Source organism: Aotus nancymaae, unplaced genomic scaffold, assembly GCF_030222135.1.
Source record: "Aotus nancymaae isolate 86718 unplaced genomic scaffold, 86718_ANA_hifiasm-v0.15.2.pri h1tg000007l, whole genome shotgun sequence".
Classification (NCBI taxonomy): domain Eukaryota; kingdom Metazoa; phylum Chordata; class Mammalia; order Primates; family Aotidae; genus Aotus; species Aotus nancymaae.
Window position 1 is genome coordinate 724,050 of NW_026988418.1, and position 20,022 is coordinate 744,071.

The 20,022-nt window shown below is 55.0% G+C and overlaps 1 protein-coding gene across 1 annotated transcript in view; it reads right to left on the reverse strand.

Annotated features, from left to right (window-relative positions):
• Positions 1 to 3,066: 3,066 nt before the first annotated feature.
• The window catches only part of EPHA10 (EPH receptor A10), a 47,419-nt gene continuing 30,463 nt past the window's right edge, over positions 3,067 to 20,022 (reverse strand). Inside the window, exons 7-17 of the mRNA XM_064372157.1 lie at positions 16,509 to 16,680; positions 12,119 to 12,227; positions 8,285 to 8,346; positions 8,015 to 8,140; positions 6,687 to 6,872; positions 6,145 to 6,206; positions 5,718 to 5,921; positions 5,270 to 5,419; positions 4,808 to 5,001; positions 4,057 to 4,212; positions 3,067 to 3,884 (exon numbers count right to left, since the gene is read on the reverse strand). Coding sequence (XP_064228227.1) covers positions 3,770 to 3,884; positions 4,057 to 4,212; positions 4,808 to 5,001; positions 5,270 to 5,419; positions 5,718 to 5,921; positions 6,145 to 6,206; positions 6,687 to 6,872; positions 8,015 to 8,140; positions 8,285 to 8,346; positions 12,119 to 12,227; positions 16,509 to 16,680 — 1,536 coding nt within the window. The 3' untranslated portion in view covers positions 3,067 to 3,769. The remainder of the gene's footprint in view (positions 3,885 to 4,056; positions 4,213 to 4,807; positions 5,002 to 5,269; positions 5,420 to 5,717; positions 5,922 to 6,144; positions 6,207 to 6,686; positions 6,873 to 8,014; positions 8,141 to 8,284; positions 8,347 to 12,118; positions 12,228 to 16,508; positions 16,681 to 20,022) is intronic.

The following is a 20,022-nucleotide window of genomic DNA, read 5'->3' on the forward strand; positions in this document are numbered from 1 at the left end:
AGGTGACTATTTGGAGACAAGCCCTTTAGAGGGGTGATTAAGTTAAAATGAGGCTGTTAGGGTGGGCTGGCATGGACCACTTCAATATGACTGGCATCCATATAAAGGGGAAATTTGGACTTACAGAGGGAATATGATGAGAAGAGACAGAGTGAGAAGATGGCCACAGGCAAGCCGGGAGAGAGGCCCAGAGCGGATGCTGCCCTTGCAGCTCTCAGAAGGAAACAACCTTGCCCACATCTTGGACTTCCGGCCTCCAGAGCTGTGGGATGGTAACTCCCCATTGGCTAAGCCACCCAGTTTGAGGTGCTGTGTTACAGTAGCCCAAGCAAACGAACACACTCACTGAGAACATCCTGGTGCCCGCAGACAGCCACTCCTCCCTCCTCTCTCACTTCTTGTTTTTCTGCTGTCACCCAGGCTGGAATGCAGTGGTGCAATCTCCGTTCACTGCAACCTCCACCTCCTGGGTTCAAGCGATACTCCTGTCTCAGCCTTCTGAGTAGCTGGGATTACAAGCACCCGCCACCATGCCCGGCTAATTTTTGTATTTTTTTGTAGAGAGGGGGTTTCGCCATGTTGGCCAGGCTGGTCCCGACCTCCTGGCCTCAAGCGATCTACCTGCCTCGGCCTCCCAAAGTGCTGAGATTACAGGCGTGAGCCACTGCACCCAGCCATTTCCCCTGTATGTAACACCAAAACCTGGCTCTTCAGCAGCAATGGCACAGCTCCTGCTGGCCTTTCCCACTGCCCCCCTTCATCCAGGTGCCTGCCAACACTGGTGTCTCCCCACTCCTGCACATGCTGGCCAGGGGACCTCCTTCTCACTGAGGCTTCCACCCCCATCTGAATGCTGATGACTCCAAAGCTCTGTCTCTAACTTACACATGTGATCCAAGGTTCAGAGCAGATATCCCCCTGCCTCCTGGACATCTCTGCCGCATATCCTGCAGGCATTCTCAAACCATACCTATCCAAAACTGGGCACTGGGCAGCCTTTCCTGGTCTCTGCCCTCCCCAGTACATCTGTCCCAGCGAGGGGCCCCACTGTGTCTGGGACACCTCCCTTGGTCTACTGGTCCTGAGACTGGGTGACAGACTTCTCTACATACCCAGGGCACCTGTTCCCCTCGGTACCCTGGGTCACACCATCCTGTCATGGATCCTGGGACATCTTTCACAGCAGGAGCAGTGTTGGACTCAACTCTATGCAGAGAGATCTCAGACGCACGCTCTGGACAACCATGTCCCAGAGGAAGGGGGCAGAAACCCTTCCATACCAGCTATACAATGATCAAGCAACTGCCACTCAAATAGGCACCGCATCACAGACAAGTTTTTATTATCCTGCATAGAGAACCCAAGAAATATAAAAACATCTCCAGGAGGAACCCCCTCCGACTGGCCCCCTCTCTCCCTGGGTGAGCTCAGACCAGCGTAATGGGGGCTTGCAGGCTACCTCTGTCCAGTGAACAAGTTCCATATAAAAATAGATCTGTAGAGGGCTCCCAGAGAGCCACTGCCCACACCACACCTGTGCAGGACTGAGGCCTGGGACCCATCGGGATTCTGGGACCTCACTCCTCAGTGGAGGGGAGATCTACCCTGGACACCGAAGTCTTGCCAACACAGCCAGGGGCCCTACTGCAGGAACAGCTGGGGTAGGCAGAGGAGACTTTGCCCTGCAGAGAATGACTGATGTGGCTGGAGATGGGGATGAGGCTCCATCCACCCAAGAAGGGATGCTGGTCCCCACATCCCCTGGATGCTGGTCTGGGCTTCCTAGGAGGGGTGGGGTGGGGAAGGCGGATCCTGGAGGGCACCTGGCCGGGGGCTCCCCCAACCCTGACAAAGGTGGTAGCAACATCTTGGTCTCGCCAGTACTCCCAAAGTCACTGAGCTGGGGCGGGTGCTCAGGAGACGGGGAGGCAGGGGGAGATTCCAAGAGGTGGGGAGCTGCCACTGGCAGGGTGAGGCCAAAGGCACCACTGTGAGTCATGTCCCCCACCTCGAGGTGCTCTGCAAAGACGCACTGCACCTTCCCGCCTCTGGGCTCTTTCTCATGCTAGCCCCTCTGCCTGGACTCATCTTGTCTGAGGTCTGCCATCTTGCCTGCCGAACACTCCACCCACCCCAAGGAAAGAACCTCCCCTCTCCCACCTGCAAGGCCCTGTTCAACTTAATCTCAACTTCACACATGGAGAGTGGGCATCTCCCCCTCCAGCCTACCCACCCACTGACCCAGATGGCTGCTGGGGGCCCTGAGCACTGGTGGACGGTGCTCTGGAATGACTTCTCGGTACCTGAGCTTCTCCTGGGCTAGTCTGAACCCCTGCAAGGGCAGGCTGTGTGTCTTCCATCTCCTTCCTCTACTCCTGTCTCCTTCTTCCTGCCCCATCCCACCCCACCTACACACCGCCAAGCAGAGCAGACAAGTGTCAGGGGTGGCCTGGACAAACTCAGCCCCTGTAGCCCTACCGAGATCCAGCTGCCTTCCTGCCATCCTACAAAAGCCCTGGCACCCTGACCACCACCATTCCCAGGGGCCCTTGCGGATAAGAAACTCCGCGGTGGGCTCAGCACAACCACTTCTGCCAGGGCTCCATAGAAGTCAGAGCAGGGAGGGGCGGGCTCCATGGAAGGCTGCGTAGTGCCCAAGTCATGGAGCTGGCTGGAGTGGGGTCACCTCCAGAGTCCCCACAGGCTGTACAGGGAAGTGGTGGTGCCATAGGGCAGGACCAAGGACTCTCTCTCCAGAGCCAGCCTCGTCCCTGGATTGGGTTCTGACCCCAGCTCTGACCCTGATTCCTCATTTGGCTTCAGTTTCCCCCATCTGGGGGTTAGACCAGCCTGTATAAGAGAGAGGACCCGTCTGAGTCTCCTCTTCACCTTCCTCAAGGCTGGAGAGAAAAGCTCTTGGGTCCCTGGGGAGATGGGCCTTCATGCTTTTCCCAGATGTCCTGGCCACTGAGTTCATAAAAAGAATGCACATGAGGGCCCCTTGGGGCCTCAGGGAGCACCAGGGCCTTTGTGGTCCGGCCTGGCCAGGATTCTTGGCTTCGGCCTGGCCAGGATTCTTGGCTTCACCCTGGCTCTTGGCCTCACCCTGAACTGTCAGCCCAAGGCAGGCAGACACAGAAACCCCAGCTCCTGAGTCTAGGGCTCTTGGGCATCAACCCCTGAGCTCAGCACCATCTTTTCCTGCCTGGGCCTTGGCCAGCATCCACTCAGCCCTGCCAAGGCATGGGGAGCTGAGAATGATGCGACTCCGGCCCCACCCTGACACCTGAGCCACCAGGCAGCTGCGGTCACTGCCAGGTGGAACAAGAGCACCCCAGGACCCATGCTGTCTGACTGGTCACTGGGTCTGTGGGAAAAGAGAGCACCCCACAGGGTAGGTCCCAGCCCCCAGTGGGTACAAATGGCAGTTGAGCGTGGGCCAGGCAATCTCAACCCACTGTCTTCCCTCCCATCCCTGCCCCAGCTCTTCTCTGAGACCCTGAATTTCCTCCTGCTGTTATCTCAGGGGTCCTCCCTAGAGATCTGAACCTCTTTTCAGGGACACTGAGTTGGCCAAGGTGTTCAGACTGGTGGAAATGGGAGGAGCAGGCAGTGAAAGCAGGGAAGCTGTGGCCCCACACCAGATCTGGGCCCAAGAGAGGAAGACGGCACTCCCTCCCACTGCTGGAGCGCAGCTTGCCACGGTCCTTGGGCAGGGCTGGGGGTCTGGACCCCCACTGGAGTCCTGCCTTGGAAGAAGGGGGGCCACTCACACCTGTACCCCCTGGCCCTGCAGCTGGAGCACTCGTGCCTGCAGGGCACCGATCCCGCTGAGGAGGGCCTCTCGATGTTCAGCTGAAGAGATGCCCAGGTTCACCAGATCCCTGAAACAAAGGCTGGTCATACCAGCTGGCTTGACCCCAACTTCTGTTCCTCCCACGAAGGCCCTCCACTCTCCCTCCCCTTTTCTGGAAAGTCAGGACATCCCAAGATAGGCAGGGGCAGGATCCTTGGAATCCCCCAGCCCTAGCCTTGACCTTGGTGCCTTTGACTCACTGGGCAGTCATCTCGGCCACAGCCTCCAGGCTCCCATAGCCAGCAGCCGCGAAGCTGTCCTTGTAGCGGCACAGGTCCAGGGCCTCCAGCCACGCGCCCACAGAGCCAAAGGAGGGGAAGGTGGAGAAGGCACGGTCCGCTAGCGGGGTGGGAGGCCTGCGGGTCAGAGGAGCTGTGCTCAACCGACAGCTGGGATCTGGGCCCAGACCTGGTGGCCTCCCGAGGAGAGGCCAGCTGAGGGTGGACAGGATAAGAGGAGGGTAACCAGGCCCCAGGGCTGAACCCGGCTCACAGGGGCGCTGTGCATTCCCACAGAGGTGAGGGCTTCAGGCTCTTCAGGCAGGTGGAGGCAGAGCCAGCTAAAGGTATGGGAGTATCTGGAACAATCTGGGGTAGGACACACCTAGGACTGGTTGGTGGCTCATATTTGGAACAACGAATATTAATTTCACATATTTGATTCATTGGAACTACAGATGTGTTAGGGCTATTACCAAGTCTGTTTCTCCAGTCAGAGGCCATTGCACCCAGGGATGTGGGCAAAATCCAGGAGAAGCAGAAGTGACCAGGACAGATGTGCAGTGAGGTGGGCCTAGGCAGGTGGGAGGCTACAGCCCTCTGGGGCAATGGGGTGAGCAATCGCTCCTGGACAGGTAGAGGGGTGGGTGGAGGTGGTGGGTTTGCACTTGTGACATCCAGGGATGTCCTCCATAGGCAGATGAGAGGCTGGGGGTCCCACGTGGGAACATACCTGGGACAGGCGGTTGGGGCACACTTGGGGGGCTCTGGGTCCTGCACCATCTTGCTCAGGATGCTGTGGATCTGGGAGAACCTGGGCCGCTCACCTGGGTCCTTCTGCCAGCAGTCAAGCATTAGTCGGTGCAGCAGAGTGGGACAGTTCCTGGGAGGTGGCAGCCGAAAGCCATCCTCCACAGCCTTGATCACCTGGGCCATGGGGGTGGAGAGCAGAGAGGAGGCTCTGGGTTCCCCCAGCACACCATGCACACACACACACACACACACACACACAGAGACACACACACGCACACATTGCAAGGAGGACTCGGGCAGTGGCCGGGCAGAACCAGACGCAAGCAGATGGAGAAGAGGGGTCTGGGGCAGGAAGGTTGAGAGTCATTGGGCAGAGGTCAGGGAGCTGGAGCCCGAGGTGAGAGGGTCGGAAGGCCTGGAGCTGGAGCCACAGATTACTCACGTCTTGGCCAGACATGTCCCAGTAAGGCCGCTCCCCAAAGGCCATCACCTCCCACATGATGATGCCGAAGCTCCACACATCACTGGCAGAGCTGAAGTGGCCAAACTGCAGTGTCTCAGGGGCAGCCCACAGCGCCGGGCTCCGGCCACTCTGTAGGGGCGGGCAGGTCAGGGGCAAGGAGGAACTGGGTCACACACAGGTTTCCCCACCACGCCGAGCCCCAGATCCAGTCCTGCGTGTCATCCTCCCAGGCAACCCCTAACCCCAGCTTCACATCTGGGAAAGGCAGACACACTGATTTCAAGGCAGGGTACCCTCTGATATTTATTCCAAGACCAACTAGGCGGAGGGGCAGGGAAGGGAATGGAAGTGGGGAGCTAGGGGCTCCAGGGCAGCTTGGTGGGTAACAGGTGGAGCAGGCAGGTTGGCTGGGGGAGGGCGCCCTCACCATGGTGGTGTAGACAGCCTCTGCTCGGTCTCGGGGGCCCCGCCCAAAGCCAGAGATCTTGCAGACAAGGTCGCTGCTGACCAGCACACGGCGAGCCGCCAGGCCCCGGTGAACGTAGCCCATCTCTGACAGATACTTCATGGCTGATGCCAGCCCAGGCAGCAACCCCATCAGCTGCCCAGCCACCAGCTGTCCCTCGTGCCGCTGCAGAGGGAGGAGACAGAGGCCAGGGCTGTGGGCTTGGATCCCCTGGTGTTGTGTGACACCACGGTGGTCACCTAGCTCTCATTGTGCTTTACCCTGTGACCACAGATCAGCCCAGCCAGTGGGGATGATGCCAATTCCAAGCCCCACCAAAGAGAAAAGTGGGAGACCCCTGCCTGCTTTACAGAATAAAGTGGTCATCGGCAGCCCCAGGGCCACTCACCCTGAGGAAGCTGTCCAGGGCCCCATGGCTCATGTACTCGGTGACGATCATCAAGGTGCTTCCTGTGCCCAGGGATGGGAACACACATGCTAAGTTGCCTGCTCACCCTCCACCCTGCACACACACAAGTTTCCCCACCGGGGCCCCAGACTGGGCCTCGAGAGCCAGAACCAGCACCAAGCTCCCTAATCTCAGCACCCTCCTGCCCTGCCCAGGGCCTCCTAAGCCAAGGAACAAAAGAGGAGACATCTGTAGGGGGATAAAGGTCAAGGTCAGGAGCTGCAACAAGCTTGCTAAGGAAGATCACTCAAGAGCAAGGGGACCTACCCCCTAGAGTATCACAGGTCAGAAAGGTCACTCTGAGCCAGAGTGGCCACTCCAGGAGAAGGGCCACCCTGAGTCAGTGAAAGCTGAGGCACCTGGCCGAAGTTCCCTCCCATGGGTGAGGGAAGGACCTGGAGGGGCAGGGGCACCCCAACTCTCACCCCATCATTTCCACCCCCCATATCCGGGGCAGCAGGAAGGGGGGCAGAAGGCCCTACCTCGGGTGACAACGCCCTCCAGCCGCACGATGTGGCTATGGTCAAACTGGCCCAGCGTGAGGGCCTCGGCCAGGAAGCCGAGCCTCTGTGAGTCGGAGGCACTGTCCCTCAGTGTATGCACGGCTACGGGCAGCTCCTGGCGGCCGGGGAGCTGCAGGCAGCCACAGCACAGCTCCCCAAACCGCCCTGTGGGGAAACAGCATGACTCTGACAAGCCTGGCCAACACGGCAAAACACATAAATTAACCGAGCGTGGTGGCGCATGCCTGTAATCCCAGCTACTTAGGAAGCTAAGGCAGGAAAATCACTTGAACCCAGGAAGTGGAGGTTGCAGTGAGCTGAGATTGTGCCACTGCACTTTAGACTGGGCAACAGAGTGAGACTCCGTCTCAAACAAAAAAAAAAAAAAGAAAGAAAGAAAGTGACTCCAGATCATGGACTCTTTCCAATTTAAATCCTGGTAAACACAGTAGCAGTGTGACCTGGAATTCTATCTCTTCCCCTCTCTTGGCCTCAGTCTCCTCTGTGAAATGAGGATTCCTCCCTGCCTTCCTCAGTGGGGATAGGTTTCCAAGACTTGAAGAAGGGACGTGGCACATGCCAGTGTGCCAATAGCCATCAAATCCCATGTGACCCAGGACAGATGGCAATGACATGTATTCTGCCACCCTGCCCCTTTCCAGCTTCTGTCCAGCCGGTCTGGAGACAGCGTCAGGGAATAATGTCAGGTTCCCCGCGAAAGCAGCTGCTGTCTCTGAGCACAGGGGTTGAGGATTTACAGACAGGAATAAAGGCCAGCAGGAGTCTGGCCCTTAGAGGGCAAGCACCAACAGCCAGGCCCTGTGGGGAGTACTGGGAGGTCCCCACAATAGCCCTCAGGAGGCAGATATCATGCCCATGTCACAGATGAGAAACTGAGGCTCTGAGCAAAAGAGGGACATGTTCCTGATCATGAGGAGGTCAGTGGAAGAGCCAGGACTAGAACTCAGGTATGCCTGGCCCCCAGGCTTGCAAAGGCCCTTCCCGCCTGCCACATGAATGCCTGGGACTAAACTGCCAATGGCAGTGTGCAGAGGTCATGGAGGGACCTTGAGGACCGGGAGAGGGTCACAGACCCTCTGCCACCCTCTTCCCTGTAATCAGTCAAGGCAGGGACTTTCTGGGTGGAGAGTGGGCTTGGTGTGGGCTTGGTGTGGAGGCAGGGTTTCCAGGCAGGGACTTGGGTGGAAGTGGGCTTCAGGATAGAGGTGTGGACAGAGTGGGGGCATGGCCTGTAGAGTAGGTGGGGCTTCCACATAGGGACAAGGTTTCCTGGGCACCCAGCTTGCCTGCTCCAAGGCTCCTCTCCAGCGTGACGCTTTTCACATCCAGCTCCTTGGCGAACAGATGCACAGCCTGCAGCGGGTCCCCACAGCTCTGGGGGTCCAGGAATGTGCGACGTGTAGGAACTTTGACTGGGAGGGAAAGAGATGAGCCTAGGGAAAGGGGCCTCCATCGCTGGGGTAGACACAGGGGCTCATGCAGTGGAGCTAGGCCGAGGGTGGAGGAGTGAGGCAGGGTGGAGCCCACCCCTCCCCAGCCAGGCCCAGCCAACTCACAGTGGAAATACAGCTCCTCTTCATCATGGGCATCCCCTCCTCCTTTGCCATAGCTGCAGGGCCTGGCAGGAAGTTCAGGGTCATTCTTTCAGCCAGGCTGCCCCAGCCCTTCCCACTGCAGAGCATTGAAGGCAGTACCTCTTTGTCCCTTCAAAAGACAAGGTCTGTGCCCTGGGGGAGGGACCTTCTCATCCAGCTGGTTGAAAAGCTTCTCTGTGGTTTGACTACCTCCCCATAGCACAGATACAATTGTAGCCCTAGACCAAACCCTCACCGCTGCCACCCTTCCCAGCTACTTGCACACAGCGAAAATGATTGCAACTCCAGAGGCACCCAATCCATACCCTGACTGCAGGCCCCCAGCTGCCCCCGCCTGCGGTTCTGTGAAAGTGTGAATAAGGCAAGCAGACCTAGCACTCAGGGGCAGCTTCTGGTCTGGTCAGGAAAACAAACACGGAGAGTTAGCCGTAAGCCCACTCACCAGTGCCGGCAAAGGAGAAGGGCGGTGTACTGTGGGGACATGGGACAGACAGGCCTGACCTGATTCGAGGTCACTGTGGATGGCTTCCCGAGACAGAGGCAGCCAAGGGCCAAAGCACTACATCACAGTCAACAAAGCCACAGGCTGGCACTTGGACTCCCCCAGGGGCGGAGTCTTACTGGCCCAGATAAAGACTTCGGCTTTTGTTCTGGGAGCAGAGGAGAGCCCCTGTGGGGTTTAAGCAGAGGAGTGCGGGGATTTGATTTATACTTTAGAAAGAGCTCCAGTTGCAGGGTGGAAGCTGCCGCTGGTGTCACCACAGGGGACAAGCTGGCAGTGGTTCCGCCATGGGGTCAACATGGGCATGGAGAGAGGCAGGGGACTCCAGTGACAGGAAGGTGACAAGGACCACAGGACTGAGAGGCGGGCGGATGGCAGAAAGGAAGAGGGACAAGTTGCCCAAAGAGTTTATGGCGGTGCCATTTACTGGGACAAGGAGACAGAAAGCTCACATTTAGACATCTGAGTTTGTGGGCCTGGGGAATAGCAGGAAAGATAAGAAGGGAGTTCAACGTGTGTGTGTCTGGAGCTTGGAAGAGAGGCCTGCTCTGCAGATACAAATCAGGAGCCACAAGCATGGCCCAGGGAGAGGATGGAGTCCGAGAAGAGGGACTGGGAACAAGTCTGAGAAACCCCAACATCCAGGCTAGAGGAAGGAAGCAGGAGGACAGTACAAAAGAACCGCCCGAGGAACAGGAGAGAGGGGAAACTGGGGGCTCTCTGGAGGCGATACTGAGGTACCACAGGGATCGAGGACAGAGAAAATAGAGCGGGTGGTGAGAGAAATCACATAAAGGTACAAGGAGGAGAGGCCAAGGGACGAGTCTCCAAAGTTTTCACGGGAGAGATGATGGCGTGTAGATACAAATGGGAAGGAGGAGTAAGCTGTCACACGGGGGAGGTGGCCGCCGAAGGGTGTCAACAGCCTGGGCTCGGAACCTGACCGCACGGACCTGCTTCCCAGCTCCTCCACTCGGTAGCTGTGTGACTGGGTGGCTCCGTTTTCTCTTTAATAAAATCTAGGCCTGCCAGACAGCAGGATGTCAGACAGCTCACCAAGGCTCCACACATGTCCCCTGTTATGTGGGGCAGAGGGGGACGTTAGGAGTAATAGTGGGTTCCCAAGATGGCAGAAGGGTGGGGTTCAGTCATAGGTGGAAGGATTGATCCTGGCTGGGAGGATCACCTCCTCTAGAGAAAACGGGGTGAGGATGGGTGCAGAAGCAGGCAGGTTTGTGGGCTGGGTGGTGAGAAGTCCAGGGGTCAGTGATGAGGCTAAAGACCAGGTGTGACAGGTGTGACTGAGAGAGCAAGCTGCAAAGACAGGGCATCTGCAGGTCAAGAGTGGAACTGGATTAAGTACTGGGGTGAGGTTGGGCATGATGGCTCATGCCTGTAATCCCAGCACTTTGGGAGTCCAAGGGTGATGGATCACCCAAGGTCCAGAGTTCGAGACCAGCCTGGCCAACATGGCGAAATCCCATCTCTACTAAAAATACAACAACAAAAAAAAATTAGCTGGATATGGTGGCACAAGCTTGTAGTCCCAGCTACTCAGGAGTCTGAGGCAAAAGAATCACTTGAACGGGGGAGGCAGAGGCTGCAGTGAGCTGAGATCATGTCACTGCACTCCAGCCTGGGTGACAAGAGCAAGACTCCATCTAAAAAAAAAAGTATTGATGTGAAGCATTCTAGGGAGATGGTCAGGAGAAACAGAAGAGATGATCCTCGGGAATGAGAAGTCAAAGAACCGAGAGGCAAGCCGGGGGACAGGCTGTCCAGCAGCTACTGAAGTCACCCAGGGTGGTGACAGGGCTTCCAAGAATGAAGAGCAACATCCAGGAGAGATGGGTGGAGATGAAGTGGGGAAGGCTGAATGGATGGAGGAACGAAAGAGGGTACATGGTGAGGAGAGGAGAAAAGCTTCCACTGGACCACATGGCCGAGTGAGAAGTGGGCAAGCCAGGGTGGACTGGAGAGGAGGGAAATTGGAGGTGAGGGACCATGGCACAGAGCAGGTTGGTGTCAGAGGTGCTGCAAACAGCCTGCCAGGCCGGGACATGCATTCTGGAGAAGAACGTCTCTACCCCTCCGCACTCCCCATTTCGGTGCAGCTGGATTTGGGGTTTAGAATCCTGCCCGGGCTTGCTCCGCCTCTGTAGGGCACCTGTCTCCAGGGTGCTCCTGGCCTGCAGAGCCTCTGCTTGAAAGAGGGGCTCTTGGCTTGCTTGTCTCCCTTTCCTCCTCCTGCCTCTCAGAGCCCCTCAGTGCAAAGCCAGGATGAGGTACTCGCGGCATCTGTCCATCCCTGCTTTTCCAACGGATCCAGCACATGGACCTGCATGCTCCATGAGCAAGGAGCTCTCTACTCTTGTCCTGCCTTCCTGGTTCGCCTGGCCCAGGCAGAGCTGGCTCCCAGACTAGCAAGACAGTGTTCTCTCCCACTCAGTCACTTTCAGTGCCTCAATCAAGGCCAAGCAAATAGCCAGTGCCAAATGAATGCCCACTGTCCTTCCAGCCACCAGGCAGTTCCAGGACACTCAGATGTGGCTCCCCAGCCCACCCACCTCTCATCTGCTTCTCCACTCCAGCCCATCTCATGCAGACTTTCCAATCTCTCCAGTCTGCTGACTTCAGCCCAGCCTAGGACCCATCTAGGATGACTCTGCCTGCAGCAGAGTGTGGCCCTGGGGAGAAGAGGGGATACATGCCAGGAGGCCTCTGCTGCCTGCAAAAGGACTAGAATCTTCTCTGAACCAGACTCAAGCCAACTCAAGCTCTACGTCTTTCTCCTTCCTCTGCTCACCCTACTGCAAGCTTCTTTCTGGTGGGAGTGGGAGGTTTCTGCTTTATGAATTGCCCTCTCTGTCCTGCTCCTCCCACACATATACATCCACACAATTCCTGCCTTTTTCCCTTTTTCCTGTGTTCAAGGGCCTCAAGAGGCCCGGGGCAGGGGCTGGGGGCCTCTGAGTGCCTCAGGAGAGTCCTAATCACACTGGAGCAGCCAGAGCTTGATTCCTTCCTCAGTGATGCCTTCTGACATTTAATGAGTTAAGGCGCTAAATCCCCTTCATCCCAGAGCGGCTGAGCCGGCTGCAGCGCGGGCTGCCGCATGAACCGTGAGTGGGGGAGGGGCCAGATGACACACGCCTGTATCTGCACAGCAGTGTGCACGAGGGTGCAGATCTGCGTGTGTGCAAAGCGGGCAGACAGGGATGCCTGTGAGCACATGTTAATGTGCATGGGGACATGACCCACCAGGGGTCACCCAGGCTGGGCCAGCCACCTACCTCCTCCAAATGGCCAGCACACTCATCACGGAGCCCAGGACGAGGAGGGCCGAGATGGTCACTACGGTGACGACAACGGCGGGGCTCTGGTCCCTGGACCCTGAGGCAGCTGGGAGGAAAATCACGAGGTTGAGGTGGGCAGAGGACCTGGCTCCTGGGCAAGCCCCAAGGCAGACTCCTGTCCTCACCCTGTAGCAGGATTCCCACAGCACCTCTGCACTTGGCACAGCCTCCCAGCCACAGAGCCGCCAAGGCAGTCCCACTGACCACAGTGGCACCTGAAGTCCCAAGAGCTTCCTCTGCTCCCAGGGCAGGACACCTCCAGGTCAGCCCAGCTCCTGCTCAGAGAGAGAAGCAGGAGTCCAGACAGGCGGGGCCAGGCCTCCCTCTATGCCTTTCGGATGGGCAGTGAGAGAGACTCAAAGTCGCTCTGCAGGAGGAATGGCCTCTGCTCTTAGCTCCCTACCCCCAATCCAGACCATCCACCAACAATAATAAAAAGGGCTAACGGTAACAGAACCTTACTCCATTCAAGACGCTGGGCCACGTGCCTTAACTATACTATCTTGTTTCATCATCACAATAATCCAGGAAGGTATTACTGTCTCCATCTTACAGCTGACGAAACTGAGGTAGAGAAGTTACATAATTTGCCCAAGGTCACATGGCTAAAAAGTGGTGAACCTAAGATTTAAGCATGACTCCAAAACTCTCTCCCTGATTCCAAAGCTTCTGCTTTGAACTTTTTCCCCAAGAGAGCAGCCTAGAGGACCCTTGCTGTCAGCCCTATTCATAGATCTAACCAATTGACCCAACCAATCGATCCATCCATTCATCCAACCTACATGCCCGGTTTGCATTGGTACTGAGGAGATGGTGATGAATCTGGAGGGGTGCATGGGCCCATGGGTGTGACAGAAACAAAAATCTTAATTGTAGAATGCAAAAAGAAACAGAAATGAGCAGAGCTGAGCAGAGGTGCAGTAATTTCTTCCTAAAGCCAATGAGGAAGGCTTCACAAAAAAGGTGCCATTGGAACTGGACCTGGAAGCAGGAAGGATTTCTGATGGTTCTTAGATGCACACGCTGGGTCTGAAAATGGCAAGTCTTCCCATGTGGCTGGGAAACAGACTGCATGAAGGCGGAGAGTGGCAGATAGGAAGCTGGAGGGTGGGAAGATGGAGGGAACTGGGGGAGAAGAACCTGGAGGGCCTTGAGTGCTAGGCTAAGGAGTATAAACTTTCTCCTGTGGGCGACAGGGAGCAGTGGAGAGAGTTCCTGTCCAAGAAGAAAAGGAATGAGGGTGTCTGATGAGGTGGGAGTGAGGATGGAGAAGAGGTGCTTGAGAGAGGTGAAGGTTTGGAGTAACTATTAGGAATGGGAAGAGTACTAAGTGGCCCTGAAGGCTGAACTGAGATTGGAAAAGTTCATCCCTGCAGGCAGCCTCCACATGGGATGGGGGGAGGAGAATGGTCCAAGTCTGGGGACTAGCAGGTGGGCACAGTAAGATGTTCATCCCTGCAGGCAGCCTCCACGTGGGACAGGGGGAGGAGAACGGTCCAAGTCCAGGGACTAGCAGGTGGGCACAGTAAGACGTCCAGGGAACGAGGGCTGGCAGAGTTGGGGAGTATTTCTGATGAGATCATCTGCAGGAGCTGGGTAGAGATGGATGTGGGGCCCAGAGGAACTAAAAGCCTGGGAGATGAGGTAGGACCCAGTGAGCTGTCTTTTGAATATCACAGAGCAAGTGAAGAGGAACAAAAGAAGAGAATTAGAGGCCAAAAATTCTAAAGTCAAAGAGGGCATTTCAGAGCCCAGGGTTCCAGAGGCAAAGAGGGCCGACTGTCTGGGCAGGGACAGAGGGGATCAGAGTTGCCAAGAGCTGTTTGGAATGAGGCATCCAGGTGGACACAGAAATGGGGAGTGAGAGAAAGATGGCAGCAGCGGGTAGCCTCTGAGACGGCATTCCTATCTCCTGGTATCCACTCCCCGGGAGTGTAGGCTGGACTCACTTGTGATGAACAGAATATGGCAAGAGTATCGGGATGTCATTTCCAAGATCAGGAAACAAGACGAATGGCTTCTGTCTTGGGTGGCCTCTCCCTGGCTCACAGTCTCTGGAAGAACCTAGTGGTTGTGGTGGGCAGCCCTAAGGAGAGGCCCATGGGGCAAGAAACAGTAGGCCTCAGCAGCAGCCAGCAAGACCCTGAGCAGGGAGGCGGACTCTCCCCCAGCTAAGCCCCGAGATGATCACAGCCCCTGAGGACAGCTTGACGGCAGCCTTGGAAAAGACCCTGAATCATGGCACCTAGCTGAGAGGCACCCATGTTACCGACCCGTGGAAACATGAGATTGTAGATATTTGTTGTTTTCATCTGCTAGATGTTGGGGCAACTTGTTACACAGCAATAGCTAACTAGTATAGTGGTGAAGCATAAGCCTTCACCAAGACCTGATCTGGGGCCGGGCATGGTGGCTCACGCCTGTAATCCTAACACTTTTGGAAGCCAAGACAGAAGAACTGCTTTGAGCCCAGGAGTTTGAGACCAGCCTGGGAAACATAGCAAGATTCCATCTCTATTTTTAAAGAAAGAAAAAAGATCCTGGTTTGGAAGGCAGGGGCGGTGGCTCACATCTGTGATCCCAGCACTTTGGAAGGCCAAGTGGATCACCTGAGCCCAGGAGTTTGAAACCAGTCTGAGCAACATAGTGAGACCCCCCAAAACTAAAAAATTAGCTGGGCATGGTGGCGAGTGCCTGTTGTCTCAGCTACTTGGGGGATCCAGGAAAGTTGAGGCCACAGTGAACTACGATTGTGCCACCGCACTCCAGCCTGCATGACACAGGAAGACCCTATCTCAACAACAACAAATCTCAATTTGGAGACACGGCTGATGGGAAACCATGCTCTGCAGATTGGCAGAACGATAGCCATGGTCACGGGAAGGGAGGCTGGGATCTCAGCAGTTTCTACTCACTGAGAGGCACCCAATAAATGGAGACTATCAGCCCTTCTCCACTGACAGCCCCCAGCTCCTGCCCCCACCATGCCCACTCCAGCCAAACCTGCCCCCTTTGTTCAAGTGGCTCCCTCTCCCCAAAATGCCTCCCTGCCCATCTGTACACATTCAAATGTTCCCCAGCTGTAATCTCCTCTTTCCAGCACCTGGCCGAGGTCTGACACTTTTCACATTCAGATGAGAAGTGTGGTCTCCCTTCCCAGAACTCAGAGCCCCTCAACATTTTATCTTCTCCTCCCTTCGGGCTCAGAGCTCTTCCTATCTTGGATTAGAGTCATGTAGCAGGTTGGAAAGAATTATTATCTTGACAGCTGCTGCCAGAATGGCTCTTAGGGGGAACTGCCTTTGTTCAGGAAACTATTTCCATGAGCTGCTCAGGGTAGATAGAGGTGAGATCCTGAGGGCCGGGTTAGTAGCAGGCAAAGCAACAAGCTAAACTGCTCTGCACACATCAGGGAACTGGGGAGTGGGTGGGGAGAAGAGGAACCAGGGGAGGGAAGAAAAGGAGGAGGGAGGAAAAGAACAATATTGTGGAGAAGCCAGAGATGTTTTCAGATGAGGATCTTCAATGTCCAGTTTGTGTTTGGTTTTGATAACAGCTTTATTGAGATATCATTCACATACCATGTGATTTACCCACTTAAGGTGTGTAATTCTTCTTTTTTTTTTTTTCCAGACAGAGTCTCACTCTGTCACCTAGGCTGGAGTGCAATGGTACCATCTTGGCTCATTGCAACCTCTGCCTCCCAAGTTTAAATGATTCTTGTGCCTCAGCCTCCCAAGTACCTGGGATTACAGGCGCCCACCACCACACCTGGCTAATTTTTGTATTTTTAGTAGAGACGGCGTTTCGCCATGTTGGCCAGGCTGGTCTCAAATTCCTGACCTCAGGTGATCCACCTGCCTCGGCCTCCCAAAGTGCTGGGATTACAGGCATGAGCCACCGCACCCGGCCGCAATCCTTATTTGTTGTGTTTATCACTGCAACGCAACCCCTTCATGTCTGTCAACCTTCAGTGAAGTCAGCATCACACTCTAAGGCCTAGTGGGGAGAGGGACAGTGTCCTGTGTTTGGGTCTCTATCCAAACTGAGTCTCTATCCAGCTGAGACATGGGTTGTAGCTGTTCAGAAACCCCCTCTCCTGTGAGCTCCTCCAGGACAGGCTCCCAATCTAATTCATGTTGGTGAATAGGCATTAGTCAGTGGATTCCAGTCATTAATTAATTAGGCTGTAATTAAACTGTTCTGCAGGCTCCCTGAACTGCGCAGATAACTCCAGATAACTCTGCCCATCCATTTGTCTCCCCACCTCAGCCCTGGGCAGGGTTCTCTCTGTCCAGGTCCCTGTCCACTCACACACACCACTTACCCTCCCCCGGGGTCTGCACTTCAATGCTGGGGTTAAAGCTCTGGGCCTCCCAGGACGGCCCCGGGGAAGCGGCCCGGATCTGAAAGACGTAGCGAGTAGCCGGCTTCAGGTTGGTGACGGTGACTGCGGGCGCCCCTGTCTTCACCGTGGAGTAAGCCTGCTCACTCTGACCCTGGAAAGAGATCAAGAAGTGAAGCCCACCAGTGCCAGACCCACTGTTCTCGGAGAACGAAGGGCGAAAAGGAGCAGGGAGGCAGGAGAAGCACCCTTAGGTAAATGCGGGTTGAGTGGGAAAACCCAACCCCAGTCATCTTGGGGGATCCCAGGGATCTTTTCCTTGGCTCCTTAGCCCCTGTCTTCACCACAAGCTCCCACCCACACTCTGTGGCACTTGCAGCTGAGAATAGCCCCACCTCTGCATAAGGGAAATTATAGAGAAGACACCAGATCCTTCTTCCGGGGGAATGATAGGATGGGGGCCACCAGGAACTGTCAGTACAGGCTGAGCTGGGCCAGTGCCCTAGGCAGGGCTGAAGCCTCAGAGGACAGAGTGAGAGAATGAGTCTTGACCCATGATAGCCTGCGATGGCTCACAAGGCCTTTCCTTTCCTCAATGTCTGATTTTCACAACTGTCCTGCATGGCTCAGAGGACAGAAAGGATTATCTTGTTTGTTTGTTTGTTTGGTTGTTTGTTTCAGAAATAAGGAAACCCAGGTCAGAGGGGTAAAGACTCCCCCAAGGCCCCAGCTGGAGCTGTCACTGATGAGTGCCTACTCAGGGCCAGCTTCCGCAGGAGACCCTTTACAAGCCCAACCTCCCGTGAGCCTCACAACAGCCCCATGGAGTCAGCAACTCCATCTCCTTTTTAGGTGAGGTTCACATCAAGGAAAGCGCCGATGCACCCTCCGAAGCCCTGCAGAGCCTGCGCTTACTTCTCGACATCATGGTGCCCCCACTCCACCCCAACACACCTGACAATGGCATACTAGAGACACTCCTCCCATCGTTTCATCCCTGCCCGCACATTAGAGCCCCTGCCATATCCACAGTCCCAGAAGGTTCCTCTCCCCGCTGATATTTTGTGGCTCCAGTTCTTTGGTCATAACATTCAGGAATTGGGACAGACTTTGACTCAAGCTGGGCCAATCAGAATCTCTCTTCCAGGCTGCTCAACAGTTCATTGAAAGACAGAAGCAGCGGCTTTAGGACCTAGGAGGTAGGGCAGGCTAGGAGCAGGGAGGAGGAAGGAGCAACAACATTGGCGACGTGCTGTGAGCAGGCCCCTCTGCAGCATGGGCTGGACTGGTGTGTAGAGAGAGGTTGAGATGAGAAGCACTGTGGTGCCAGAGAGGGGCTGCCAGACACTGCCCTCAGGCCCAGCGGCCCAGCAGGGTTTCAGCTTAGCAGGCTCCTTGAGAGAGCCCTGAAGCCTTTCAAATATAGCCCTTTTATACTTGTTCCTTTTTTTTTTTTTTTTTTGAGACGGAGTCTCGCTGTGTCATCCAGGCTGGAGTGCAGTGGTCCAATCTCAGCTCACTGCATCCTCCGCCTCCTGGGTTCAAGTAATTCTCCCTGCCTCAGCCTCCCGAGTAGCTGGGATTACAGGCGCCCGCCACCATGGGTTTCGCCATGTTGGACAGCCTAGTCTCGAACTCCTGACCTAAGGTGATCCACCACCTTGGCCACCCAAAGTGCTGGGATTACAGGCATGAACCACAGCTCCCGGCCTTGTTCCTTCTTTTTTATCGTTTTGGGGTTTTGGTGAGTTTTTCTGAGACAGGATCTTGCTCTGTTGCCCAGGCTGGAGTGCAGTGGTGCAATCACTGCTCACTGCAGCCTTGGCTGCCTGGGCTCAAGCAATCCTCCTGCTTCAGCATCCCAAGTTGCTGGGACCACAGGTGCACACCACCATGCTGGGTAATTTCTTTTTTGTAAAGGTAGGGGTCTCACTTTATTGCCCAGGCTGCTCTTGAACTCCCGGCCTCAAGCCATCCTCCCTCCTGGACTCCCAAAGTGCTGGGATTACAGGCAAGAGCCACTGAGGCTGGCCCTTGCTCCTGTTTTTGAGGGTTTTCATGCCCAACAAATTTACACTCCCTAGCTAATGGCCTGGGAGCATCCATCCAGCTTAGCCTTGGGACTCTTATCTATGCTCTGATTCCCAATGTCCATTCAGTGAGTCCTTTCTAAGCACCTGCTGCATACCTAGACCCTTCCCAGTGTCCTTTCTTGCTGCCCCCTAAATATCAGCATTCCTCAGGGCTTTGTCCTGGGCACTCTTCTCAGTGCCCTCCTTGTTCTTCTCCTCCAATCACCTGGCTACAGCTACTGTCTCTATGCTGAGAACCCACAATCAATCTCTCTCTCTCTCTCTCTCTCTCTCTCTCTCTCTCTCTCTAGGCCAGGCCTCTCCCTTGAGCTTCAGACCTGTAAGTCCACCTAGGTGTCCCACAGGCCCCCTGAATGCTACATGAGCAAAACCAGGTTCATCATCTTGCCCCAAGCCTTTCCTTTCAACTCAGTGCTTCTCATCTCAACCAGTGGTACCCCATACTCTGGGTTACCCAGGTCAGACATCCAGCAGTGACTCAAGACTCTCTCATCCTTCCCACTCAGCCCCAACACTCACAGCTCTCAACAGACTTCTAGTATTCAAAATCTATTATCTGATTCAGCAAAGAAGTCCCTCATGTTGTTGAGGAGTGAGTGAAGTTCTGACACAGGTAGAAGCTGAAAGAGGTTTCACTTTAGTGAATATAATTTGTACCAAGGTGAGAAACAGTTTAACGGTAGCTTACATATAGATTTAAAGAAAATAAACTAGCCAGGCACAATGGCTCATGCCCGTAATGCCAGCATTTTGGGAGGCTGAGGTGGGTGGATCACCTGAGGTCAGGAGTTCGAGACCAGCCTGGCCAACGTGGTGAAACCCCATCACTACTAAATATACAAAAATTAGCCGGATGTAGTGGCAGGCATCTAATCCCAGCTACTTGGGAGGCTGAGGCAGGAGAATCGCTTGAACCCAGGAGGCAGAGGTTGCAGTGAGCCGAAATCATGCCACTGCACTCCAGGCTGGGCAACAAGAACGAAACTCTGTTTCAAAAGAAAAAAATAAATAAAAAGATAATAAACGTATGGAGAAATGAGCAGATTGGAATGTGACTTCATTTGTTGCATCACAGCTAAGCTGCAGCCACAGATTGACAACAGATATAAGAGGTCAGCAAAAATCACCACAAGTATCCTATGGGGATCAATTGGCTATAGGGAGTTCACAATCAAGGGTTCTGTATATATTTTATTATCACCATAAATGCTGTGCTACACATTTTTTGTATCACTAAAATTATAATAACTCATACATTTATTGATCTGGAAAGCTGGCTGCTAAACATCTACCAGCACACCACCACACTTAGCAATGTGCTCCATGGGCATGCATTTTTGTAAAATTAGAAATGATGTGATCTTTCTGTGTCCTTTTTCTTTACAAGGGCTCTATAAATGGTA